At 34.8% G+C, this 27,176-nt stretch overlaps 4 protein-coding genes across 12 annotated transcripts in view; 2 read left to right on the top strand and 2 right to left on the bottom strand.

Moving 5' to 3' along the window:
* Window positions 1-8,097, bottom strand: part of LOC125664085 (TBC1 domain family member 31-like) — a 31,164-nt gene extending 23,067 nt beyond the window's left edge. The window contains exons 1-4 of the mRNA XM_048896624.2: window positions 7,921-8,097; window positions 3,312-3,406; window positions 2,292-2,447; window positions 1,454-1,569 (exon numbers count right to left, since the gene is read on the bottom strand). Coding sequence (XP_048752581.2) covers window positions 1,454-1,569; window positions 2,292-2,447; window positions 3,312-3,388 — 349 coding nt within the window. The 5' untranslated portion in view covers window positions 3,389-3,406; window positions 7,921-8,097. The remainder of the gene's footprint in view (window positions 1-1,453; window positions 1,570-2,291; window positions 2,448-3,311; window positions 3,407-7,920) is intronic.
* Window positions 8,098-8,219: 122 nt separating this feature from the next.
* On the top strand, window positions 8,220-13,458 carry LOC125664087 (derlin-1-like). The gene is made up of 8 exons (XM_048896626.2): window positions 8,220-8,524; window positions 8,745-8,856; window positions 9,137-9,201; window positions 9,472-9,498; window positions 9,633-9,728; window positions 11,036-11,088; window positions 11,457-11,567; window positions 12,441-13,458. The coding sequence occupies exons 1-8, from the start codon at window positions 8,366-8,368 to the stop codon at window positions 12,577-12,579; spliced, it is 762 nt and encodes a 253-aa protein (XP_048752583.1). The 5' UTR covers window positions 8,220-8,365; the 3' UTR covers window positions 12,580-13,458.
* A 37-nt stretch (window positions 13,459-13,495) lies between these two features.
* LOC125664354 (alpha-ketoglutarate-dependent 2,4-dichlorophenoxyacetate dioxygenase-like) lies at window positions 13,496-18,355 on the top strand. The gene is made up of 4 exons (XM_048897072.2): window positions 13,496-14,589; window positions 14,834-14,973; window positions 15,963-16,118; window positions 16,348-18,355. The coding sequence occupies exons 1-4, from the start codon at window positions 14,232-14,234 to the stop codon at window positions 16,492-16,494; spliced, it is 801 nt and encodes a 266-aa protein (XP_048753029.2). The 5' UTR covers window positions 13,496-14,231; the 3' UTR covers window positions 16,495-18,355.
* A 642-nt stretch (window positions 18,356-18,997) lies between these two features.
* Window positions 18,998-27,176, bottom strand: part of LOC125664084 (CCR4-NOT transcription complex subunit 1-like) — a 42,909-nt gene continuing 34,730 nt past the window's right edge. For 8 of the 9 annotated variants that reach the window (XM_056152674.1, XM_056152670.1, XM_056152671.1 and 5 more), the window contains 17 exons: window positions 26,547-26,714; window positions 25,917-26,057; window positions 25,264-25,368; window positions 25,017-25,136; window positions 24,382-24,921; window positions 24,216-24,283; window positions 23,516-23,792; window positions 23,106-23,348; window positions 22,372-22,535; window positions 22,136-22,253; window positions 21,681-21,782; window positions 21,280-21,537; window positions 20,785-20,853; window positions 20,491-20,668; window positions 20,273-20,405; window positions 19,847-19,981; window positions 18,998-19,682 (listed from right to left, as the gene is read on the bottom strand). In XM_056152674.1, coding sequence (XP_056008649.1) covers window positions 19,586-19,682; window positions 19,847-19,981; window positions 20,273-20,405; window positions 20,491-20,668; window positions 20,785-20,853; window positions 21,280-21,537; window positions 21,681-21,782; window positions 22,136-22,253; window positions 22,372-22,535; window positions 23,106-23,348; window positions 23,516-23,792; window positions 24,216-24,283; window positions 24,382-24,921; window positions 25,017-25,136; window positions 25,264-25,368; window positions 25,917-26,057; window positions 26,547-26,714 — 2,916 coding nt within the window. In that variant the 3' untranslated portion in view covers window positions 18,998-19,585. The other variant, XM_056152678.1, reaches the window with a different exon arrangement.

Here is a 27,176-nt window from a genome sequence, read left to right as displayed (position 1 = left end):
TTGGGGATTAGAGACGCTCGACTGATCACGCTTCGATAGATCTAGTGACATCAATACAGGTGAATACCCCGTATAGAAGCCAGTGATAAACAATTAAATAATGTTTATTTAGAAATTGTACTCTATGAAATTTACTTCATTTTACATATTTTGATAATCAAAGAAATAATTTTTCAACCACCTGCGTGTTCAGCATAGTGTGATTACCTTCGCTATTAAAACTCTATTCACGGACAGCTTTGGTACCAAACAAGAAAGATTTATCGTAGCAATGTTACAACCGCTTGGGTAACTGCTTGGACATAGGTGACTAAAGGTGTTCAATTAAAAAAAATTGTTCGTTGTTTGGACATGGAGCTTGGGTGTTCGTAACTCTCGTCCATACATACACCAATCTATCGGCCGACTCGTGCACGGCATTTACTTCGGTGAATATTTTAAAATCCCTTGATGCGCACGTGATTTTAGTGCCATCATTTAGCGTTATAAATGAAATCTTCGTGCATCATTATATTTTTTTTTATGTGGATTGCGCTTAAATTGTTCTCCGTGCATGTTTATCGTTGGTGAGAAGTGTGTAAGTGTTGGGTATCGTGTGCGTTTTGTGTCTATAGTTTTTTTTTTTTTTGGGTGGGATTTTTTTTATTGTGTTGTGTATTGTGTAATTAGAGAACTTAATAAAAACGATGTTTTGTTATTTTTTTAAATACGAATGTTGAATACGAACCGGAACGAGTTATTGAGAGAAATTTACATGAACGCATTGTTTTAAAGTTGAACAAAATGGCGGTCCAAACGAATGCAGAAAAAGCAACGTTTATCAAAACATCCTTATGTATCCTACACCGAAATAAAGAAAAGGGATAAGAACATGAAGAATTACGGACATTAAAGATAAGATGTAAATAAAACAAAGTATCATATTCTTTTAAACAAAGAAACAGTAAAGATATATTCACACACCCCTTCACGGAGTACCAACGGACGATATACAATTTCCAAATGATAATTTTAACGGATTTCACTGGGAACGTTTATTACGTTGCCCCCGGTATTACGTTATTTTATCGTGACAAAATGGAAAACGTAATAACGGGGTTCCACTGTATATACATGGCCTTCCTACTAGTTCTAACTCGTGGGTTAACCTTTCCGCTCAATCGACAAAACACTGGACTGTCATGTCAGAGGTCCTGGGTTTGATGCTTAGCAGAGGAATATACTATCTTTGTTACATTAGGAAACCAACATGGGCTTGAACCTACAATCCTGAGTTTCAGAGTTTTGAGCTTTACCGACTGGGCTAGTCAGCTGGTTTTGTCAATTTCACCACACATTATTGTGCATATCCTCCAATAATCATCTGACATCAAATACAGATATCTTTGGTGTGTTACTTCTTAAACCATATACCGGTAAATGAACTGTAACAAGATAGCATGTTGACACATACCTGTATCAAAACATTTTAGCGAGTAGTCCGATAAGCCCACCAGGAACTCTGTTTTCCTTCGCAGGTTGTAAGCAAGTGCGGTACAGGGGTGGCCACACTTCTGTGTCAGGGCAAATCTGATCAGAATTTGTAGAAGTTAGACAAACAGTCACAGTAAGACACACTCATAACAAGTGGTGCGGACGAACAAATTGATCCATGTAATTTGTTATAACTAGTGAGTTCGTAATATGTTTTAAAACTACAGGGAATGAAAATCACTTCGCTGTAAGCATGTTTGCTGTAACTGTGTTTTACTGTAAGTGTTAATTCATTATATAAAAGCATGTTCACTGTAACTGTGTTTTACTGTAAGTATGAATTCATTATAAGTGTGTTCACTGTAACCGTGTTTTACTGTCAGTATGAATTCATTATAAATGTGTTCACTGTAACCATGTTTTACTGTCAGTATGAATTCATTATAAGTGTGTTCACTGTAACCGTGTTTTACTGTCAGTATGAATTCATTATAAGTGTGTTCACTATAACCATGTTTTACTGTAAGTGTGAATTCATTATAAGTGTGTTCACTGTAACCATGTTTTACTGTAAGTGTGAATTCATTATAAGTGTGTTCACTGTAACCGTGTTTTACTGTAAGTATGAATTCATTAGAAGTGTGTTCATGGTAACTGTGTTTTACTGTAAGGTGTGTTTTATTGTACCTTGCACAGTTTACATGATTGTGAAAAAAGTAAAATAGCATCAATTATTTATTGCAGTGGTAAAAAGTGGACAATCCATTCATCATGGTCAAAAACAAAGAAAGGAAAATCAATGGAAAGCTTTTAAATACCTGTTTTTGTTTAGATCAAACAGGAATATATTGCCTTGGTGATCTCCAGCTATGAAACAATCTCCGCTGTTGTCGAATGATGTGTGCAAAAATCTAATGTTCCTGCCATTTTGTGACAAAGGCCCTGATTGACTATTGGTTATTGAAACCATCAACCTAATTGAATGAAATGAGAGAAACAATTTACATTTCAATTCTAATTCTTGAACATTTATTTCATTTCAATGCATCAAGCAACTCAGTTCAACAAAAGCAGTACCACCACATGTGCATTAGATTTACATTCTGCCATAATTTTGGTGACAAGGACAGCGAATTCTAGGAAATGGGACATCATAATGATACTTTATCACATCTACTGCTAAGTTCAAATAAAATATAAGCATTTTAAAATGTTTTATTGAATTTGTAAAATCTAATGTGCTAATAATATAAAAAGTGATCAAATTTTTATAACACATGATATTCAATATAATTCATTTTGTCTGCACATCAAAACAAATTATCAGCACTGTGCCATAATTGACAAGAAAAAAGCAGTATGCATGTTTTACTGTAATTTGATTCATTTCATTATTTGCATCAACCCTTCAAAGTTCAAAGAAAATATTGCTTTTGAAGTTAGTGTTGCTTTTAATACCTAAAACAAGCACATCTGAGAACATGGTATATTTAGTAACAATATAAACTGTTCTCCATTGTGTGCTGTGCTTGTAAAGAGGAAATGGTGTATTATCTAGAGAGTAAATTGTTAACACCTATGATCATTAAATCTATTTACAGTCACACAATAAACTTCTTGGGTAAGTCTGATTTACACACCAGATTTGGTTCTGCACTTGTCAGATTTCTGAATCAGCTAAAGTGTTTTGATATGAAGACTTGCAGTTAGTAAAATGAGGAAGGTAAAGGACCCCCCCCCCCAACCCCACCCCCAAATAATTTAAGGGACAACCTGAAAGTGCTGTTGTCAGAAGCATATTCTTTAAATTTCAGAATAGATTGTAAAATCCTGATTACCCATTATCAGTGGATGGAGTTGGTTTCCTGTGCCATATTTTCCCTGAACTCCTTTTACACACATCTAAAGACTGCATTTTCCTTTCTTTTTTCTTCTGAAAAGCAAATTAAATATCATACAATATTAACATGCTATATATACATGTAAATATATATGTATATTGTATATAAAACATTCATTTTCAAATCATGTGCTTAGGTATTTGAAATCAAACTGAGAGTTACACATTTCAAGATCTTCCAGGCCTCTTTGAAAAATAACGTTACTAAAAATACAAGCATTACTTTACTTTACCAGTCCCCAGAAAGCACACTAATTAAAAAGAGAATGCTACAAAAGGTGGCTTCTGTTAACATAAGATTGCATAAGTGATAAAAACTATCCAATTTTTTTCTTTTTAGACCCAGAAATGAATCTACAGATAATTGTATAGTTGAATAATTGGTGTTAAACAACAGATTGATTTTGAGTTCATTTTCAAATATCAGGTACTGTAACATTATGTATTATAAACAACATGATTTGCCTTTTGAAAATTAGAAAACATGCTCAGTGGAGTACTTTTGGACCGGTCCTACTAAACAGAGTATGCTAGAGTACTTTAGAGTACGCTGATAACATTTCATAATTCAGTGCAATTTAACTGTTGTTTGTAGGTGTTCTTACTTTAGTTTAACCTTATAAATATATATCTGGAATATCTTGTGTTTGTTTTCATTATTTTAGAAAATATTTTGAATTAGTTTACCATTTCATCCCGATCAAATTTAACTACATATTTACATAAAGTACCAGCGCATTACATTTAATTTTCCAAGATTATGCCTTTATCTTATTTTTAAAGTATTAAGTCTTTTTTAGTCAACTGAACAGTGAATTCCATGAAAATAAATCATTCAGTGGTATTTAGATTTACATAAAAATGAAATGATTACATCTATGAAGACGAGTTCTTTGATGATTGTCGCTGTTGTTTTAAATCAACACTGGATGCCCTAGGGTCATCTCTGGACTCTAGTTTGTGTGTGTGTGGACCCTGAGGCAGCATGAGTGGTATTATGTTTTAAGAAAATCCCTAGCTTTATTATATTTAACATTATGGCATTGTTGTAATTTACTAACTCATTGTTACATTGATCATCATACAATATGAATACTGTATAACCTATATATTTAAATGTCAACTATGACAATATTACTCTGACATGCAATGAAATTTATGTATTCAATGAATGTAAATCTAAATTAGTTAATATGTACCCTGCGTGGTACTTTAGTAAAAACTTTGATATATATTGAGGGAGCTTAGTCAGGGACCCATCCCTGGCAGCTGCCCTATTATATTAGTTAGTTATTTTAAAATTGTTATAGAGTAGGCTCTGGGAAATAAATGAATAATATATAAAAAAAAAAAATATTGAAAATGACATGTGTTTTAGTTATTGACATGTTTCCCGATAAATAAATGCAATTCAAAAAATAAAAAAAACAAAAAAAAAACACTGGATGTGGGTTTTTTTAAAGGCCAACAATTATTCAATTGATTTGAATCAATAATTGGCCAGTGAACAAAGAAACAAAATATAAAATAAATTGATGCATTGAAAAGGAAGGTTTAAAAAGGCATAGAAACCTCCAAAAACAACCAAAGGGGGGGGGGGGACACAAGAAAATCAAAGATCATGAATTCCGAATAACTATCAATCATACGTAAAATTAATTACTGATGTAATGTCACATCGCTCAATTCTTTCTCCAAACAAAATACTAATAATCGGGATTGTGACGCCAAAAATCTTCCATAAATTGAATGTTGTTTTCTGGTCAAAATATCACTAAAAAACAAATACTTTTGATAAATTGATAAAATTTGCAATATTATTTTATAATCATGTTTATTTTAGTGGTATACATACAAATAAACAATTAGATTGCATTAAATTATGAAATTTTACCAGTGTACTATAACATACTCTGTTTAGTATGACCCCTTTTGGACACATGTAAACAAATACAGGATGTAATGTTGAATTTCTAAGTATGAATTTGATTCTATTATTTACTGATCAAGTAAGAGAGAGTGAAAATATCGACTCAGAGTTATACTTAACTTAAATATTGACTCAGAGGTATACTTAACTTAAATATTGACTCAGAGGTATACTTAACTTAAATATTGACTCAGAGGTATACTTAACTTAAATATTGGGTAGTTTTCAGTATGATACTTCAAGTGATGAAGGTTATTAGCAGGGTTGTCACTAGAAATGATCGAAGACGAGTCCCGGACTCGTGGTTTTTAAGCAGCTTGAGTCCCATGAAAATTTGGCAAGTCCAATGACAATTTGATGAGTCCCATGAATATTTAATGAGTCTTTTTTATATATACAATCAAAATGGAAGCAGTACAAAACATATCAATTTCAAGATTTATTTTTAATCATTCACGACTTTGCCTCGGATGACTAATTGTCCAAGCCAACAGAATTACTTCCAAGAATCTCCTATCATCACAACAACCCTATTCAATATCAAACAACATTTTAATCAAAACATTATTGTGATAAAATAGATGCATACTAGTTTCGTTTGTTGATGATCTGTAAAACCTACCAAAGTTTACAAGCTATGCTACTTTCGATTCCAATAAAAATGGCTACCAGAAGACAAACATCTATACCTAAATATAGATCCCGATTTGTAAAACAAATGAAGAAATAAGAATAAATAATGCATTGTAAAGCGCTTTGAGCAGCATACCTGGAAAAAGCGCTATATAAAACCATTCATTATTATTATAAATAACCGCCAGTGGCAAAATGTTCTTCATTTTGCATCTTATTTAATAAATTATCTTTTATCTTATATTATATTCTAATTCTCACCTAATTGACTGACGCTAAACAAATAAGTCGGGGTTCTAAGTAAAATTATGATTTTTACTCGGAGTCCGTGACGTGTCTAACCATATCTCAGACAAACTTGCATCCCAAATGAATTTTTTTCATCTAGGATGCAGATTCTTGCGTTAGTGACAACCCTGTTCTTAGGGTTAGGGTGCATATATGCTGGGGCCATAGTTATGAGGACTGGCATACCAGAACTTCACTCTAAAGGTGTTCCGAAGTATTTATAAATGTACTGGTATTGATACAGAACAGACAGACACTCCATCACATGATTTGACAGAATTAGCTGATTCTGTTTTCATTTCCAAAGACATTTGACAGCTGCTTTTGCAAGCAAAAATTGGATGAATCGGCTCAAAATCACTGATAACTTTAGCAAACGCAGCTGAAGGTTAAAATGCATGTAGGACTCCAAAGTACGATGGTCACGCCAAAGTGCGATGGTCTGCACCAAACCCTGATGGTGTAACACACAAAGTGCAATGGTCCACACTCATCCGCCAAAGTGTGATGGTCTGACACGCCAAAGTGCGATGGTGTGAGACTAATGCTCCATAATGCGATGGTGTGGACACGACAAAGTCCATTGGTTTGTAAATGACACAGTGTTTTGGTACAGACTGTACCAACCATGTGTTGTTTCAAAATATCAGTGCAAATTGCATGCACAGAAAATAAGACTAAGAATTTTTCATTACCATTTAGTTGTCATGTTATTAAACACAAAATTTTCCAACCCAAAATCGTATAGAATGTTTTGCATAATAGCATGCCCCCAGGAATTTATTACGCGTGCATCACAAGTAATAAATGATCATGAATTAAAGAATGTTTGGGCGAAGTAGATAGTTCGACAACAAATGTACTTTGCCGTTCTCACAATCCTCAACAATGTAAACCTTGCCGTTGCTGTCGTCCATGTCAATCTTAATCACCCGTGCCTTCCTCCAATACATCTCCAAGAAGTTGGTGTCAGCACTGCGGCAGAAAGAACCTTCTTTGGTGCAAACTAACACTGCATTTTTTCGGTTTTATTTTGAAAGAAGTTAGAATGACATAACGTCAAAAACGTTATTGAACCCCACACCATGGGTCTTTGGCGTGACCATCACACTTTGGGGTCCATAACGTCAACAAACCATCACACTTTGGCACATACCATCGCACTTTGGGGTGACCATGGCACTTTAGAGTCTTACATATATATGTTATAATTGCCAAAACTTTCATCCCAGTATCGATCACTCAACTGAATGTTCAGAATCACCAAAAATTATCCCCGAGTGTCACAAACACACAAATAAAAGCAGGGACAACACTGTCATACACTCGACCTCACTACTTCATTTCTAGGTACCACAATATTTCATTAATTCTGGGGCCCCGCAAAGTGAAGTTTACGCAATGAATATTGTGTCATTCTGTGTCTGAATTTGATTGATATGAAAATGACAAGCAGCTAGAAGTAGATAAAATTTCAATGCCGATGCACCCATGTTCTGATGCAACTTGGTAACCTCTGTAATCATGGTAACTGCAGCAACCAGTAACAAGTTGGAATACTATTAATCATGAACTTCATCAGAAATTACACTGCTACTGCATGCCACTTTACAAATCATAAGACTAAGTACAAATAAACCAGTATTTCAGTTTTTCGTTGATGCATGTCTTAAACAAGAAAAAAAGCATTGCTTACACATATAAGACACAGTCTCACACAAACAGATAAACTTCATCATTTTTGCACTATATGGACTAGGATCATAGGATGTCTGTTGTGTTTTCGAGAACCAACATGTTATTGAATTTGACGCGTTAAAAATAGAAATAAAATAACAAAAACGAAAAGAAAAAAATCTCTCGAAAGAAGAAATATATCACTATTTTATCTTATCAATTATCACATAAACATTTTTAAATCAAAGTATTTTTTTCCAAAAATTAAAATAACAAAATAAATAAAGAATGAATTTTCGTTTCTGAAATAAGAAATCTAAATTTGAAATTAGACTACTTCCGGTTTGGAAGATACGAGTTTGTTTTGGTTTTAGGACACGTCAGATAAAAGATTCTTTTGCTAGATTGTGAAACTTTGGCGTCTCATAGCATATTTTATTTTGTCTGGAATTCACCATAGAAATATGGCTTCAAACGATATAGGGGATTGGTACCGAGGAATCCCTCAGATGACGAAGTATTGGTTCACCGGCTCAGTCGTTGTACCCCTCGTGGCAAGATTTGGACTCATCAACCCAAGAAATCTTATTCTTATATTTGAAAGTGTTGTGTATAAATTTCAGGTTAGTATGTTTGTATGTGTTTTAGAAAAGATCTTCACCACGGTCTAAGACTTGGTCATAATGATCACATAACCCTTGAGTAGTAGAATGAGATCTAACTAGATTGTGATGTAGGGGTTTATACATTAAATCAATTTCAATTCACTACATACAGTTTACAACACCTAATATTGATTTGAAAGTGTTATCGTTTAAGACTTCTTTGATTGAACTGTTTCAGTTTTGGAGACCTCTAACGGCTGTATTATTTTACCCAATATCTGGCCCCAGTGGATTCCATTATCTAATGAACCTCTATTTTCTCTATTCCTACTCTACAAGGCTTGAAACAGGTAAATAAATTAAAATGGATTTTTAGAATACAGTGTCATAAAACTTAATCTGTTTGTTTTTCAACAGTTAACTGTTCAGGTATTTCACGAACAATGTAGAACATTTGATATGACTTCAATGTTTTGTAGTATGGTAATCAGATCACTTGTGTACATATAATACAGTGTACTTATATAAGAATGAAAATATAATGTACCAGTGCCAGGACATCTCAGTTACCACATTACATATACATAATATTCTTATCTATATTCTTATGTGTGTTTTGTATATTTTTAGGTATATTCGATGGAAAACCTGCAGAGATGGGATTTCTGTTGATCTTTAATTGGTTATGTCTAGTTGTATCCTTGATTGCTTTTAAGAATCAGAAGCAACTTTTAACAAGTTTGTTGTTTAACAGGTCTTTGATGTATCCCTTGTCTCACAAATGGTGAGCTTTGGTAAATGTTTAAAAAATCTCAATTCCTTAAATGAGATTTATTTTCTCTACTGATTCTTTAGTACTTGCTGTTCAACAGCACTAGTATACTTGCATGTATTTACATGCATATTTTTCATTATTTGCCACCAGATTCCATTACACAAATTATATCCTTGACTAGATGAAACAGATAATAGGTTTTGCTGCAGAAATGTGGGTAAGTTTGTGCATACACTAACAGTGAGTGCTGTGGTTCTCGGAGTAATAGTCCTTCAATATTACATGAATATTATGACAAAAATCCCTGCCTGTGAATGTTCCTGTATATGATTGTGTGATATATCCTTGTAGCTCCTGATGGACCCCATGGTTCTCAGTGTCCTGTATGTTTGGTGTCAGCTTAACAAAGACATGGTTGTCTCATTCTGGTTTGGAACACAGTTCAAGGTTTGTTTCCTTTTGTCTGAAATTTCTATATTCCATATCATATACATTGTACTAGCTATTGTTATTGAAATTTCTATATTCCGTAGCATATACATTGTACTAGCTATTGTTATTGAAATTTCTATATTCCGTAGCGGGTCCTACTAAACAGAGTACTCTAGAGTACGTTAGAGTACTATAGAGTACGCTAGTAAAATTTCATAATTTAATGCAATTTAATTGTTTATTTGTATGTATATCATTTAAATAAACATGATTATAAAATAATATTGCAAAATTTATCAAAAGTATTTGCCAACAACTGTTACATTAAAGTTATTGACGATTTATGGCATCACGATCCCGATTATTACTATTTTGTTTGGAGAAAGAATTCAGTGATGTGACATATTGCATCAGTAATTAATTTTACGTATGATTGATAGTTATTTAGAATTGAATAATTACTGGCCTTTAAAAACACATCCAGTGTTGATTTAAAACCACAGTGACAAACACCAAAGAAATCATCTTCATAGATGTAATCATTTCATTTTTATGTTAATCTAAATACCACTGAATGATTTATTTTCATGGAATTCACTGTTCAGTTGACTAAAAAAGACTTAATACTTTAAAAATAAGATTAAGGCATAATCTTGGGAAATTTAGTGTAATGCGCTGGTACTTTATGTAAATATGTAGTTAAATTTGATTGGGATCAAACGGTAAACTGTAATTCAAAATATTTTCTAAATATAATGAAAACAAACACAATATATTCCAGATATATATTTATAATTAAGGTTAAACTAAAATAAGAACACCTACAAACAGCAGTTAAATTGCATTAAATTATGAAATTTTACCAGCGTACTCTAAAGTACTCTAACGTACTCTGTTTAGTAGGACCGTTCCGTAGCATATACATTGTACTAGCTATTGTTATTGAAATTTCTATATTCCGTAGCATATACATTGTACTAGCTATTGTTATTGAAATTTCTAAATTATGTAGCATATACATTGTACTAGCTATTGTTATTGAAATTTCTATATTCTGTAGCATATACATTGTACTAGCTATTGTTATTGAAATTTCTATATTCCGTAGCATATACATTGTACTAGCTATTGTTATTGAAATTTCTATATTCTGTAGCATATACATTGTACTAACTATTGTTATTGAAATTTCTATATTCCGTAGCATATACATTGTACTAACTATTGTTATTAAAATTTGAGTGACAAAATGTATTTTCCTTTTGTCTTCTCTATACAACGTATTTGTATTTTTCAATACTGTACACTGATTGTTTATTTAGGCAATGTACCTTCCGTGGGTCTTGTTGGCTTTCAATATGATTATTGGACAAGGGTAAGTTTTGTTAAATTTTGTTGCTATCAATTTGCATTTTATGTATTAGCAGTATGTATATATTCAAAGGTAATACCCCCTGCCTCACCCACCCTCCTCTTTTTTATTGCATCGAATTGTGAATTTCTTGTCTACTTTTGTTTGTATTAGAAATTCTTAAAGAAGGGTAAATGTATGATGACTGAAATACATAAACCCCCAAAAGTCAATATACCACATGGTGATATAAATTATAATAAAGACAGTATGTTAATTTTATTTTTATGACGCCTACTGTATGAATGTGATGTTATTCAGTTGCTTTATTTAATTCACTTTCTCTGTTTACCATGACTAGGTTGTTAACGATTTTTTATTGTGTAATACAGAGGTCTAATGGAACTGGTTGGAATCATCGTGGGACATGTGTATTTCTTCTTAATGTTTAAATATCCCCAAGACTTTGGAGGAGCCAGGCTACTCTCTGTTCCAAACATTCTGTAAGTACCTGTGCTGGGCAGGAAAAACTCATAGTAGATGTTATTTATACCCAGAACAATGACTGGTGTTGCAAACAGATGTGACTAAAACTAGGTGTGGAATATAGTTTTGTGTGTCTATCTAAGTCTGATGTTCATCTATTATTTTTAGTACAGAATTACTTTAAAGGAGATGGATTTGTTTTTTTTAAAAGTTAGTGGCTTTCCCTTAATTAGTAATACATGCTTGAAAACATGTGCATGTAATAATAAATAAAATAGAACATTGAGAATGTCATTTAAAAATTAAATAGAGTGGGAACCTTTACACACATTAGTCTGTTGGGCATCTATAAAAAGCCCAATACACATGAGGGGAATCCCAACATGATGTTTATTCCTCGGGTGTAACTGTCAAAATTTGGGTTTGTAAGAACGTAAAACTTCGAATCACTAAGAGGCATTTAATATGTTTTACTGTCACTTGATTTGTCCTCTGAATATGCCTTCGAAATAGCCAAGTGACAGTTGTTTGTAAACGCTGAATTAAGACGCAGTAATTCTGGTTAAAGCAGATGAAATAATGTATGACACATCGTATAGCTTCATAATTACATGCATGTGATGATTTGACAGTGTTTTAACAAGGTGAACAAAATTTGTCGAAGTTCGGACCATACAACTTATATATTTAAACTTACATCTAAATGGGGAGCTAAGAAATTAGGAAGTTATCATTTCTATTACTAAAGAGGTACACGTAATCTTTTATTATGATAATAATAAACTTTGGGGTACAGACCAAGATAAAAAGGAAGTGTTGGGAATTTTCTATAGAATGGCAGTGATTCCTTTATTACACAATAACTGCACAGGTATTTCTCTGTTTATCAGCTACAAGTATTTCCCTAACAGAAGAGGAGGAGTTTCAGGATTTGGAATGGCACCATCGAGTCGGCGGCAGGCAGCTGATAATAACGGTGATAATCACAGACATAACTGGGGAAGAGGCAATAATCTCGGAGGGAATTAGATATGCTCCCGAGTTCGGATGTCATCCGTGCGTTTTAATCTATGCCCTAGTAATGGACAGGCTGTGTTGGAAAGCTGATAACCTTTGACAACATCCTATGTAAATTTTACAGCGTATATTGTGTATCTAAAGTATGCACTGTGTTGTTTTACCATGTTGTTGTGTTATAATTCTCGAGGCTTGTACTCGGGATCCATAAGTAAATGTACATTCAAAGTTCACAGCTTTTGAAATTTTGTTTTAACTTATTCAGATTGTTCATGCATCATTTCAGGTAAGACGTAGAGCAAGACTATGAGGATTTTATTTATAGAGACTATCATTTGAAGAATTTTGTTTGATAGTTTGATGACTTGCTGTATTCCTATAAATGATTATATCAAGAGAATATGAAATATGAAATCAATATGCTTTTTATGTTCTGCAGGAATTGTAATGATTCTGTGTTTGTTGAAAGTTTGAAAATGCTGCTGGGTTTCACATATCAGTTAACAGCACCTGTATTAACAAATAAATTTCATTTATAGAAGTACACGAGGACACGTACATTAAGCAAAGTTCTTGATGCGTGTAATAGTATTTCATGAAGTATGCTGGCATAAAGCATTGCAGTTCATACCCTTTTGTGTTTTCTGAAATGAAGTTTTTTTTCTCACATTTACATTCTACTTTCATCTCCCTTAGAATATCCGGCTGTTAAAATAAATGTACTACACACTGCATTGTTTACAATGATAAAATATGTTCATTTTTACTTTATGGAATTATTCAATCATTGTTGACAAATTATTTTCACCAAATGATGCACACAACTAATGAATGTGCATGCATATTCTCTTGCATTCTTTATTGAAAATAAAATATCAATCGAAAAAATGACAGATTGTTTTTCTTGTCAATAAAATGTTTAAGGAATTGCTGTCTAGTTTTTTAGTATGTGCAGGTGACTATAATGGAAAATGTGATTAACTTCAATGGAAAATGTGAGGATTTAATGCATAGATTATATCGCTTGTGTTCAAATCCTGGTATGGTCCGTTGCATTTTCTCCCTTCTCTGTTACATTTGGTGCTGTAGACTGGCCCATGGAACTGACCAGTGAAAATCCCAGATAGGAGATAAATATCCTGGGTTGATGTCTTCAAAGTGTGAAAACAATTAGGGAGAAAAGAAGGTAGCAGTCGAATGGGTTTGATGGCTGGTGACCAGATTCGGGACTGGATTTGAATCCTGGTCTGATGTATTTTCTCCATTCCTGTTACAAACATAAAAAATTCTGCTGAATAGAAATTGAAATATGGCATTGCATTTTAAAACATTCCATAGACCCCACCCGCTGACGTAATTCTTTTGCAGAAACAGAAAAATGTGTACATTTTTAAATGCATTGGAGCTTTAATAAAGGGTTCACGGATAAAACCGTTTCAATATTAATATGTAAATATTTGGAACATAGCTCTTATTATGCAATATCTAAATAAGGATGGGCATCACGATATTTTAAAAAAGTAATCTGCAAAAACGCGTGTGCATGCAGAAAACAGACAAAACAAAACGCGTCGTATTATCACACGAAAAAATAATGTTCGAGTTAATATTTTTTTCTGTTGGCACTCTCTAGTGTTTACTTTCATTTTCATGATTTTGACAACATGAAGGCACTTGGAAAAGTAATTACAGATATTGATTTAAACGAACCGGTTTCAGAAGACACCATTAAACAAATTAAGAAGGATGTTCATGAACATATATTACTGATATTCAAAAATCAAGGTATAATCAGTGGTCAACGACACGTTGAGATAAGCAAGTGGTTTGGAGACCTGGAATCGACATTTTACAAACACCCGAGGTCACCAGACCCTGATGTATTCCGTGTGTCAAATGATGAAGCGGAGGGCTGCACAAATGTTGGACGTACAGGATGGCACATAGACGGAAGTTTTATGACGGAACCGTTTACATTCTCGCTCTATCACATGGTTGCTATCCCTAAGAGTGGAGACACAGGTTAATCAGTTGTTTAAATCAGCTCAACCCAGTTTAGTTCCAATAAACACAACTAGTATCTGGGATACATCTGTGCAAACTTTTAATATCCGTATTTTAGCGTTTGACACTGATGGAGTTGATGTTAACACTGGGGACTGTTAATTAGTGTAATATGACTGTTAATGAGGTTAATATGACTGTTAATTAGTTCAGTATAAATATTAGGGTGTAATTGGTTTACACATTTGTTTTATTTTTCAAGCATTTGTACCACTGACCGGCTTGATTGAGAGTCTCCGACCAGATGTGCGAGCCCGATGGGAGAGACTGTATATGGTCAGTGATCGGCGCTTAAGATTGCAACATCCTTTGATTTATCCACATCCTGTCACAAAGAAACCGGTGAGATTTTTTTTTTGAAATTCAGAGTGTCTGTCCTTTAGTGTCTTTTCTGTCTGCAGACTGTTCATGAATATTGGCCCATGTCTGTAGACATCTTTAAGATCAAAATGGTAAACACTTAATTTGACTATTTAACAATTATTTAACAAACCATGATATTGTCAAAGACAATAACTTGTTCAGAGATAATTTTCTTTTCTGATTATCCTTAAAACTTTAATTTATGTCATCCTTTGAAATAGATATGAAAGCTTAGTACATATACTTCACACTTTTCCATGATTTTTAAAAAATGTCCAAGAATCCAATTTGCTTAGAGGTCTGACTAAAAGAAATTCATTATTTTATTGGAGTTCATTTGCGAAAGATTTTGCAAGACAGTAAATCAATAGATGTATGTAAGTCTGTTGTTGGGGACTTAAGATTCTAAAAGATAGCAGTCTTTGTAGCGCAGTGGATATGTATATAAATAACTGCCATATATATTACCTTTATTCTGTGTATCTTGAAAATTTTGTGTAGATTAATTTTGTAAAATTAGAACTGCTACAGATTTATTTCTGTGTACCAAATATTGCAAATCTTTTGTTTGATTTACTGTTAAAAATTGCTGATTACCAGTGAAAGTATTCATTTTTATGAAAAATAATTTTGCAAAGTATTAGTCATGCAAATTGCTGAGATTCGTTAGACAATGGGTTTACAGTATATTGAAGAGGGCAGTTCTTTGTTATCATCTTACACACGTACAATTAAAACACGAATCATATAAAAAATTCAGGATCCGGGGTTAAATATGATTGCAATACTTATTTTAAAAAAAATGCAGTGGTCAGATTAGTTTGATCACTGTTGACCAGATAAATTTTACTGCATCTGAATAGAAATTCAGAGGTTCCGGAGTTCAAATCACTGTCTAGTTCATTGCCTTTTCTCTTTTTCCAATACACACGCAAAATATTTTGGGTACATTTGTTGTACTATTTCAGACTTTGTGCTTTCACCTAGGAATGACCGATGCTTTTGTTTGGGATGCTGGAACAGACCAAGAGAGAATGACAGAATGGCCAGAAACCAAGCAGATCCTGACGGAGATTCATCAAGAAATCGAGAAAGACAATCGCCAGTTGATCTACTCACACCAGGTCAATCATCTCCTAAAGCAATCATGTTTTTATCATTAATCAATCACATGTTCATCATCGTTTGTCATGTACTTGTGCTAGGTTAATGATCTCTTGAGCGTTAATGTAATTGTGTTAAATAGGAATAAATACATGTTTGCCACTGTTTGTAAGCACAATATACATGTATGTAGGATATGGAAGTTCTTATGCTGAAGGTGTGTAGTGAAGATCTTGTTTGACTTTTCAGTGGGAAAAGGGAGATTTCATAATATCTGACAACTTGGCAGTTGGACATGAAGCAACACCAGAAACACAGTACCCGGTATCAGATGTGGGTCTTCGTATTTTACATCGGACCACAGTCAAAGGAACGAGTAAGCCCACCAAGTCATAACAGGATTTGTTTGTGACATGTGCATTTGAAAACAAAACTTTACATCATATAATCAAGAACATCCTGCAGATGACAGAAATGTTTGTTATTGCTTATTATCACCCATAATTAATTGATTGATTGTATATTGTTTGACGTCTTGCTAGAGAATTTTTCATTCATATGGAGACGTCCCATGATTAAAGGTTGATATTATGTAAACCATCTCACTTGGGACATTTTCGAGTTACATTGATCTTGTTAGATGACCTCGATTTGGATCTAAAGACATTGACCTTGTGATGACCTTGGTTTAGATCTAAATGCTTTGACCTTGTTGAGATGACCTTGGTTTAGGTCTAAAGAATTTGACATTGTTGAGATGACCTTGGTTTAGGTCTAAGGACTTTGACCTTGTGATGACCTTGGTGTGGATTAAAAGACATTGACCTTGTTGAGATGACCTTGATTTGGGTCTACAGACTTTGACATGATGACCTTGATTTGGGTCTACAGACTTCGACCTTGTTGTGATGACCTTGGTTTGGATTAAAAGACTGACCTTGGTTTAGGTCTAAAGACTTTGACCTTGGTTTAGGTCTAAAGACTGACCTTCTGATGACGTTGGTTTGTTGCAATGACCTTGGATCTAAAGACTTTGACCTTGTTGAGATGACCTTAGTTTGGGTCAAGACCAGAGGTCCGGGTAATAATTGTTGAGATGACCTTAGTTTGGGTCTTCTGACAAAGCACTTGTAGTGTACAAGTCAGTACGTCTATCCAGCATTAACTACTTTACATTTCATAACTTGTTTTAAAACTATAGTTTAATTCATAGGCAGGATTATGACATACTGAATACACATCCCATCTTTATTACCTGGACCTCTGGTCTTTTAACATGAGAGATACTTACTCCTCCTAGGCACCTGATCCCACCTCTGGTATATCCAGGGGTCCGTGTTTGCCCTACTCTCTATTTTGTATTTCTTATAGGAGATATGAGATTGATCACTGTTCGTTATCTTCAGATATTTCCTAATTCACTAACTTGCTACGCAGTTCTCAAATATAGTCAGTGTCTCGAGTCCTTCTAATTTAAAGATACATACTTTGTCCTTCTCCTGACCTCAACCTTTCAGTATTACAGTGTTTTACTTTGTTAGTACACATACATCCATGGCACCTTTAATTTCAGTAAGTTTGCACATGCTATGCTTTAAATTGACAAATAATATGTTGGACTTGCTAAACTATAAAATGCAATCATAATTTCTAGTTTTCCTATCTAGTCAATGATCCAACTTTAATATTTTGGAATATGCTTTTAAGTAAACATTTAATAGGTACAGCTAAATTTAAGGTTTTTTCATGTTCTGGAATTGAAATTGTCACAAATATGTAAATGATTGAATTATTTGCTTCGATGTATTTTACTGATCAAAAACATTTATAATACATAATGCATTGACCTTTGAAAGACAAATTGCTGACTTGCACTGGAATAAACATCAATATTTTAAAAATATCCATTGCTTACTTGATGCTACTTGGGGTATATAGAAAATTTACAAACAGGAGTAGCTTAAAATAAAGAACCACAACTCTTCCTTCTTAGAAGCAACCATGATATAAAGCGATTGTGAAGTATTTTTACATTAGTTGCTTGATTTTGTTTAGTTTGGATTTCAAACTTAATATGTACCATCTAGGGAATACATTTTTTTGTGTTAGACACATGAACTTGTCAGTCCCTACTGGCAGAGCTGAAACAGACTACTACTTTGCACTTTATATGCCCGTCAAGACTCAGTTTTCAGGAAGCTGAAATTTGGTACATGGCTTACTAGCGGACGTTTAAAAATAAAGTTTAAAGTTTCATTACAGTCGAGTGATTTTATGAGATTTACAGGACTTTTGATATGTGGATGTAATGAAATAGGTATAGGCAAGTTTCACTTGTGCAACAGTTGATGTACTTCAGCAGAATATTACTTGAATTGGGGCCTGTAAGGGACATGTATTGCAATGAGAAATCTTGTTGCATCAACCTTTCAAAGAATCCCCTGAGGTGTTGGTGGATTCAGCAGTCAAGGAGGACAGAAATAGCCTCCACCATGTGGCTCATTGTCGCCAAAGCCTAAATTCCAAAAGCCTACTAGGAATACTGTTGGTGACTTAAATGTCTCAACAAATGAAACCTCAATTCCAAAAGCCGATAGGAATATTGTTGGTGACTTATATGTCTTAACAAATGAAAATTACATTAGAGATATAATGCAATGTTCATAACATACACAGTCAAACCTCGTTATCGATGGGACTGAGAAAAAACTGAAGTGGTTGGGACTTCTGAATCACTTCTACATATCTATGGTATTTGAGATATCAGTGTTTGAAATACTGAAGTTCAACTGTATCTAAATATACAATGTAAGCGTGCATCAAAACACAGAAAATTGTGTATTAGTATTCTCACACACTTCGTTTACCATATTTGCTGACAAAATGAAAGGAAACAAGCTTCAAGTAATTTAATGTTTAATCAAACTTCAAACAGAAATGACGACAATATGTTCAGCTCCTTATTGAGTGTGCACCATTCATTCATATGGATGATAATCTGAAAGTCCTGTACACAAATAAATCTATATCATATATATATATATCCTCTTAAGAATTTAAATTACAGAATGAGAAATCTATGTACAATCAACAAAATACTGTGTGCTTTGTAAGTTATCCAATGTCCAGTCATAACAACACAGTTGTTTTCTCTTCACAATGTCCTCTTTCTCACAATAACAAACTCCTGAAATCTGAATTCACCTACACATGATTCATTGCAGATACCACAGACTGGACATAAATGCCTCTATAATACAAATGTCATGGTTGAAAGACTGGGTAAATTCAGCTACCATGATAATTACCAATTCTGTGCATTGAAGGCATATATTAAAATACCAAAATAAATTAATCACTCAATATGAATCCAGATTATGATTTGTGCAAACTTTGTAGACTGTATATAAGCTGTTAAAACAATGAGCGTTCATTCAGTCCTAATAAGCAGTTGTGAGGAAGTCTGTTGCGACGTCATGCTCTGCAGCTAGTGCATTTCGTTTGTTTCTGATTCTCGTATACCAGTTGAAGCTTGCTGATTTTGTTTTGGTTGCATGCAGGATCTGGCCACTGATTCAAAGAGTCTGGAAAAACACAAATTACATGTATGAAAATACAAACACATCTTACTAACTTACTAATCAACCAGCATTTTCCCGTTACAAGGGTACTTTTTACTTATTCGTATTTATAATCATCCAATCAGTGGTCTTCTGACTCTGGGAAAACACAGTCCTACAGTACTTACTTCTCTATCTCCGGGGCACAATGCACAAACTCATGATTCCAAAACTTGAACTGAGGATTCTTGATCAATTCAATGAAGGTGATGAGGAGCCCCCAGGGGTGAGGTCTGTTCACGATGAGCCTCTCCAACAGCACCCTAACAAACAAATCAAGTCTTAACAGCACCCTAACAAACAAATCAAGTCTTATTTCCTTTCCACAGTAAAACATTCTGAAGATTCATTACACAAATAAAAACATTCTGAAGATTTCTAACACAAAACTTTCTGTGGCATTTTACATGTACCCACTATTATAAAATGTTAAAGCCTGTCCCCTTTGTTTACTGCTGAGTATCCCATTGGAAAAATCTCTTGAAAGATAGAAAGTGCATATATTTCTAATATCTTTGGCTTATCAAGCTGACTGTCAAGAGTGAAATGTATACCTAGTTATCTGCTCCTGAATGGCCTCGGTATTTGCCTCCGCAAACAAGTACAGAAGTGTACAACTGAAATAGTGGGTGTGGCTATTGGGGTACCTCAGCTGGTTAGCTATGGCAGTCAAGAACAGGTATCGACCTAAAAAATACCAACAAAATAGAAACACACAATTCCACCACATAAACTTCTTGCAAAGCAAAATGAACAGGAAAATGTGTATTACCTTCTGTGTCCAAGGCAACGGCCAAGTTCTGGAAGATGTCCATGTGGGCGGAGTGGGCAATAGTGCTCATACTGGGCGTCAGACCTTTACCATGGATGAATTGTATGGCTTGTGTGCCCACATACAGAACCAAGGCATTCATCAGCTGAATATTGTATCGGGTTCCAGGCTCACTAGACTGCAATAGTAAATCACAGTTATTATTCAAGTGAAGTTCCTAGAGGAAAACACACTTCTTAATCAAATCTAGATAGTAGCATTTGATAACACAAAAAGTTAGGATAAAGGGTTTACCTGCAAGTAGCTTCGCAAGTCTGATACAAACGTCACAGGAGATCTCGACTTCAAGTAGGAATCTAAATCCTGGAAAAAAAGGACGCAAGTTAAATTTCTAATCCATTTTAGCACATACATTTAAAATGAGCAGTCTGTGAGCACTGCATGGCAATACATAGTCCCCTACCAGCAGAAAAATCTTTTGACAAGAATGGAATGCTAACTTCATATATAATTTCTGTGAGCATTACAAAAAGTGTGGAAAAGAGTATTTGCGATATTTTTTACAGTTCATGGGCAATCACTCTGCAAAAAAAATCAATGGATCAGAACAAAATTCAAACTCGATCTGTAACTTCCATGGCAAAGCAATGTATCATATATCAAATGCATATCTGCAAGCATGACGAAAAATGTGCAGAAAACTGATTTGACAGACAGAGTGTAAACCTATAGTCGTCTTTGGTAGAGAACTAGAAAATAATTATTTAAATCTTTGAATTTAAATATCACCTTTTTAAACTGAGCTGGCTGGATTTTGCTTGCAAAGTTGATGAGAATGCGAGGTGGATGAGAAATGTCTGCCAACATATCCACCTTCAGGTTTGGTGTGAACGGATCGGGGAGCCTCATGTTCCGAGGAAATGCACTAAGAATTAGATTACGCATCTGAACACAGTTTGGTGGAATGACATCACAGAATCCATAATGGTAATCACAGAGGAACTCTGGGAAGTCATGAAGCAGGACCAGTAAAACCCTCAGCGTTCCCTAAAATATGGAATTCAAAATTATTTACATGGCACATCTCAAAAGTTCTGAACAAAAGAATCTAGCATTTTCATGAAATTCCATACTTCAACCGACACAAAATCCAAAGACATTATTTACAGGAATATGATTATATACAGAACCTTGTACAACATCTGAGTGGGTTTTGTGAGATCAGCATTCCTCAGGAAAGGAGCCAGAAACTTGAACAGATCAATCAGCAACTGGGCATACATTCCCCACCCCTACAAAATACACACCAGATTTCACAATCTTTATAGATCATACATTCCCCACCCCTACAAAATACACACCAGATTTCACAATCTTTATAGATCATACATTCCCTACCCCTACAAAATACACAACAGATTTTTTCTTTATATATCATTCCCCATCCCAACAGAATACACAACAGATTTCACAGAATACACAACCAGATTTCACAGAATACACAATCAGATTTCACAGAATTTACAACAGATTTTACAGAATACACTACAGATTTCAATCTTTTCTCTAAATATCATACATGTATTTTGCACTGAAAATTAGAATACACTTATAAACGTATGAAACAATTTGTTGACTAATTCACCTTTTGTTGGGGTGTCAGAGCTAACATTCGACCAATGAAGACACGATGTGATATAAACTCCAACCATGCGTAGGAAAATCCTGGCGACTTGGCAGGTCTCAGCACGTGGAAAGTGTTGCTGTAAAATGATACATAACTCGCATATGAAATCTCTAATCTGAGGGCAACAATCTTGCCTTACATACATCTCCAATTGTATTTTATTTGTTGATAAGTGTATTACAAAGTATGCTTACCAGAATGCTGTGAGGACCTGGTAGTTGATGTTTTCTAGGATATGTTCTGGTGCATTCAACTCAATAAAGAGCATAATAAAAATCCGGTGATACGGAAGCTGCTGGAATTCTGACATCCTCACTATGTGATCCTGAAGCAAAACACCTGCCACAATTCCGAGCACCTGTTTAATGGAATGCATCAAGAAAAGTCTGTTAAGGATGCCTGATTCCGAATCCATTTCTTTGGTAAGCAATGAACTCTAGCCTGACATGTTACTCAAGTCATAAAGAAATGATATATATATATACAAACAAAAGATGGGGTATCTTTGCTGGTTTTCAGGAAAAATAATCTTAGAAAATTCAGATTTTGCAAAGTAGACCACAAAATAAATGTGTAAAAGTCTCCAATAGGACTTCAATCTACTCTAACAAGCCAAGATTCTCAGTTTGTCATTGGTAAGACCTCTGAACTACCATAGTGTATACCCACGGGCACTAAACATTCAAAAACTAAACACTATGACATGTAAATCAGGGTAGATCTCTCAAACTGTTAAAAACTCTTCTGCACTTGCAAGGTATAGTGAGTCCTTCAATAACATTTTTTTAAAAGTACCATAATTGCTTGATAGGAACATCTGTGTAATAATTTGTTATACATGAAGCTAATAAGTTCATAATATATTCTAAAACTATAGGGAATCAAATCAAAGTCTAGTTGAAATGAATAAAAAGTTTTTTAATAATACCTTGTTAAGAAGATTGATTTTTGTCACTGTATTAGCATTGTCTCCTGAGTGTTTGATCAACAGGGCAATAAGGCGAACAAATGCGTCCAGCGTGTAGAAACACTTGGCTCTCACTAGGGCCTGATTGATGGTGGGAGTGACCTCACCCATGGCTCTGTAGCAAAGATCTACACACATCTCGGAACAAAGACGAAAGAACCGTGTGATTACATCATCATTCTTCAGTATACCCTGCTGGTGCATCTGTCAATTCAAAAATAAAACAACTGATCAAACGGTAAAAATGTGGTACACACTCCTTTCACACCAAGTTATTAACAGTTTTGTACTTTCCTATTACCCAATTTTTTTGCAGAGTACTAAGCATGCCTAGTAATCAATGCTGACATCTTAAGTGTTTAGAAACTCACCTGTTGGACAAATGCAGTGAATGCTTTTGTGCTGTCCCTGCCAGCAGCGGGGGAGTGGTACATATTGACCCACTCTCTTAGGAGGTACTCCGCCTTTTCGTGAAGCCCTGGAGGGTCCCCATCAATATCTCTGGCCTGGATGATCCCTGTGTGCATCATTCCTGAGGCTGCCTTTAGGGCTGCAGTCTGGTCCACAAAGACAAAGTCGGTGCTTGGGGCAGCAGTAGTAGTGCTGCTAACATTGCTAGGACGCAGGCTGTCAAGCAAAGTCTGCAACCTGTTGCAAAATTAAAAATATCTTGTGCAACATCACAACAAAAATCATTACTTGTACTGAATTGCCAATAAAAAAAAACACCAGAAAAAAAAAAACAACAACAAAAAAACACCATATAGCAGGTTTTTTCCACGGGTCTAAAATTTGGCGATCTGCTGGCTCAAAGGTATGCTAATAATTTTAGCAGATAAATTTTGATGGACAAGGAAGAGCTATTTCTCTTGCAAATACTGAAGTCACAATTGGGTGCATATTTGGTGGATGAAATTTTGGCGGAATGCTATGTAACCGTTAAAATAAGCCAAATTTATCGCCCCGCGGAAAAAAACAACGGTATACAGTATTTCGGGTCTCATGCCATTTTCATAAAATGTTACAAATGTGTGAAATTCTCCACAAAATAAGTACAATACATAGTCTCACCCTTCAGGTGGATTAATGGACCTGGTGGAGATGGCATTTAGAGCTTCTATTGTGTTGGCAAAGTCCGCCTACAACATACACGAGCCACATTATGAAATTCTAAAAAAAAAACCCAACAAACTGCACAGAGAGAATTAATCAATCCTTAATAAACCAAAGAATCTACCTCAGTAAGAACAGCACTATGTTTATCACTAACACAGTATCTCTGAACTAACTGCATAGCGAAGGCCACAGCCATATAGTTCATTCCGTTGTCCATCAGCTGCACCACATACATGTCATACTGTGGCAGGGCCACCAGCTGGTTACGAATGAGACAATCCAACGCCTCCAAATTGTACTTTTGATCATCACTCCGTTCAATAAGGGCACGGGTCACCTGTTTTTTGAGCCACACTGGACCGTATGCCCGTGGGTCATGTAAGCATTTGAGTACTAGAATGTGACAGTCACGGAATCTACTCATGAGCTCCTGCTCTGTAGTATTGTTGGTGTACAATTCCATCAGTCCGTTCACCGTCTTCTGAAGCAGAGTCTCAATCGATCCGATTTCTCTGCTGTTCCTAGCATACATTACAGCCTCTATAACTTTGTGTAGCTGATTTGCAAGGGGATTTGATGGAGGAACCATGAAAGTTTGCAGGACTTGCTCAATATCTCTTCCAATTTTCTCCAACATCTGAGAAATTTCATCTGGCTGAACCTAAAATGAAAGAAGTATTGTAAACAGGTCCTAGAAAATAAGAACAAGTTTTAACATTGGTAAATGTCTAATATGATATACTCCTTTAAACTTACAGGCACAGGTTTGGTCACCCCTGGGTGGGGCTGTGGAGTCTCATTCGTGGGAAGAAATCCAGGAATATTATGTGCAAATTCTTCATACACTGAAATCTGAGCCGGTGTTACTCCTCCAACCTGTAAAACAAAAACCCAATCTACTGTATATAGAAAACTGGTGTAAAAAATCTACAAGGCAATACTATTTCTATCACGACTCCACCTCACACTACATCATGACAATGAGTGCTGAACGTTTGCTAACCTTTAGTCTAATCTGTTCTGGCATTCTCTCAGCTTGATAGGTCAGAACTCCTGGATCGCAGTATCGCCTGCCTTCATTTCTGGCATGTTTACGAAGTTCATATTCCTGTAAAGAGACAATCGTGTAAACTAAGAACAACAAAATATATAAAGTACAAGTCTTTACACTAATGATGTCAATGAACACAAATTACTGTAGATTCCTAAATATAAGTGAGGAATTCATTATCATGTCATTTCATGAGAAGCATCACTCACAAAATTACTCACTTTTATTTCTATATTGCTAAAATACATGTAAAAACTCTTGATCAACAGAGCACTCGTGAATTTATGCTTATGCGATTTGACGTCAACGAGTCATTTCCCCATATTACATACAGAATCTGGAGGGCAAATTTTGTAATTGAATGATACATTACATATAAACGTGCCCCAGTCAATTAATCAAACTCCATTTGTACATGGGTAGTGTCACAATCACTACTGTCACCAGCGTAACAAGAGCTAAATCAGTCGGAGGAATTTAAACGATTTGACATATGTTGATACTTTCCCTTGAATTCACTCCACAAGTATCCTGCATCAACCGACTATCCAGATGAAAGACAATGAATACTAATTCCCAGAACAGTAAGGATGTTAAAATCTTACCGTGGCCAGTCTCTTGTCCATCTCAGGAATGGCCCTCTCCACTGCAGTTTTCTGTATGAAGACACAAGCTAACTCGGCATTGTCTGTCGCCAGGACTGTGGCAGCTTGTTCTATAGCATCCTTCTCCTGAGTGCTGGCTGCCTATATAACAACAAAGTGTCATATTCATATTTAATCAATCTTCCTTTTAATACATAAACATCAGGTCAAGTACAATATAAAAAAAAATCTTGCTATCAACATTAAATGATTTTTTTAAATAATCAACTGCACGGCAGATCTTAAGACATTTTCCATAGAGCACTGTTAGCAGATCTCCTTCATGGAGAATTAGTTAAACTTGGTTATAAATTCATATTATTGAATGCCCGCAATGCTGTACTTTTCAAAAAAGAATCATTCCATGCTTAAATAAAGAAAAATTATCTTAAAAATCTCGCTATTTATCATCCATCTCTTGTCCACTAATGTAATAAATTGTTGTAATAGAAAAATGCATAGCATTTGTATACTGATTTTCCCTCTTTGCACTGCTACATGAATATTGTGTTTCTTTCAGACGCAATATACACTGTCCGATCAATATAAACACTTGTGTGTGAAGATGTATAGACTGTGGTGGACTCTTACCTCTGCTGTGAGTCTGAGTGCACTCATAAATGCAGTCTTAAGATTAGTTGAGATGCTGTGGTATAGGGGTTCCCTTGATGTGATGAGGGCCAGGGCGGATGTCATGTTTCTGATCATATGGTGAGCTGCTGCCCGCATTCTGGTTTCTTCAGGGTCCAATGCAAAGTCCTACAATTTGGTCACAATATGGTTTTTAATAGTTTAACATTAAATGAGAACTTGAGTGCTCCTAATAACACATACTACCTGCTGAGGCAATAATAAAAACTTATAATTATCTGAGAAAATTATACGACATCACAGATGGTCAAACAGGCAATGGGCAAACTGATCTGCAAGTGTCACGTTACTTCACACAAATCAACATCCATCACTGGACTTTAAATTCTGACTTGCGAATGATACTATTACCATACAAGTACGGTACTATTAATCACTACTATGCACTAAACTTTATAAGCATGACTTCATTTCTGGGGATGTTCAATTGGGTCAATACGACCTATATATACAGCGATACATGTCACATCCGACATGCTATGTGTACCTTCAATAAATTTTATGACGGATTAGACAGGGTGTCCAATTACATAATATTAAGAAATGGAAGAGAAAATAGGGAATGAAATT

This window comes from Ostrea edulis, chromosome 1, assembly GCF_947568905.1.
Source record: "Ostrea edulis chromosome 1, xbOstEdul1.1, whole genome shotgun sequence".
In the NCBI taxonomy this organism is placed as follows: domain Eukaryota; kingdom Metazoa; phylum Mollusca; class Bivalvia; order Ostreida; family Ostreidae; genus Ostrea; species Ostrea edulis.
This window is presented reverse-complemented; position numbering and strand designations above follow the sequence as displayed.

Coding starts and splice junctions, on each gene's coding strand:
- LOC125664087 (XM_048896626.2), top strand. CDS start 8,366: ATGGCTTCAAACGATATAGGGGATTGGTACCGAGGAATCCCTCAGATG. Junction 9,202..9,471: donor TTAATTGGTTATGTCTAGTT/GTATCCTTGATT, acceptor TAGATGAAACAG/ATAATAGGTTTTGCTGCAGA. Junction 9,729..11,035: donor GGTTTGGAACACAGTTCAAG/GTTTGTTTCCTT, acceptor TTGTTTATTTAG/GCAATGTACCTTCCGTGGGT.
- LOC125664354 (XM_048897072.2), top strand. CDS start 14,232: ATGAAGGCACTTGGAAAAGTAATTACAGATATTGATTTAAACGAACCG. Junction 14,974..15,962: donor ATCCTGTCACAAAGAAACCG/GTGAGATTTTTT, acceptor GTACTATTTCAG/ACTTTGTGCTTTCACCTAGG. Junction 16,119..16,347: donor AGTTGATCTACTCACACCAG/GTCAATCATCTC, acceptor TTGACTTTTCAG/TGGGAAAAGGGAGATTTCAT.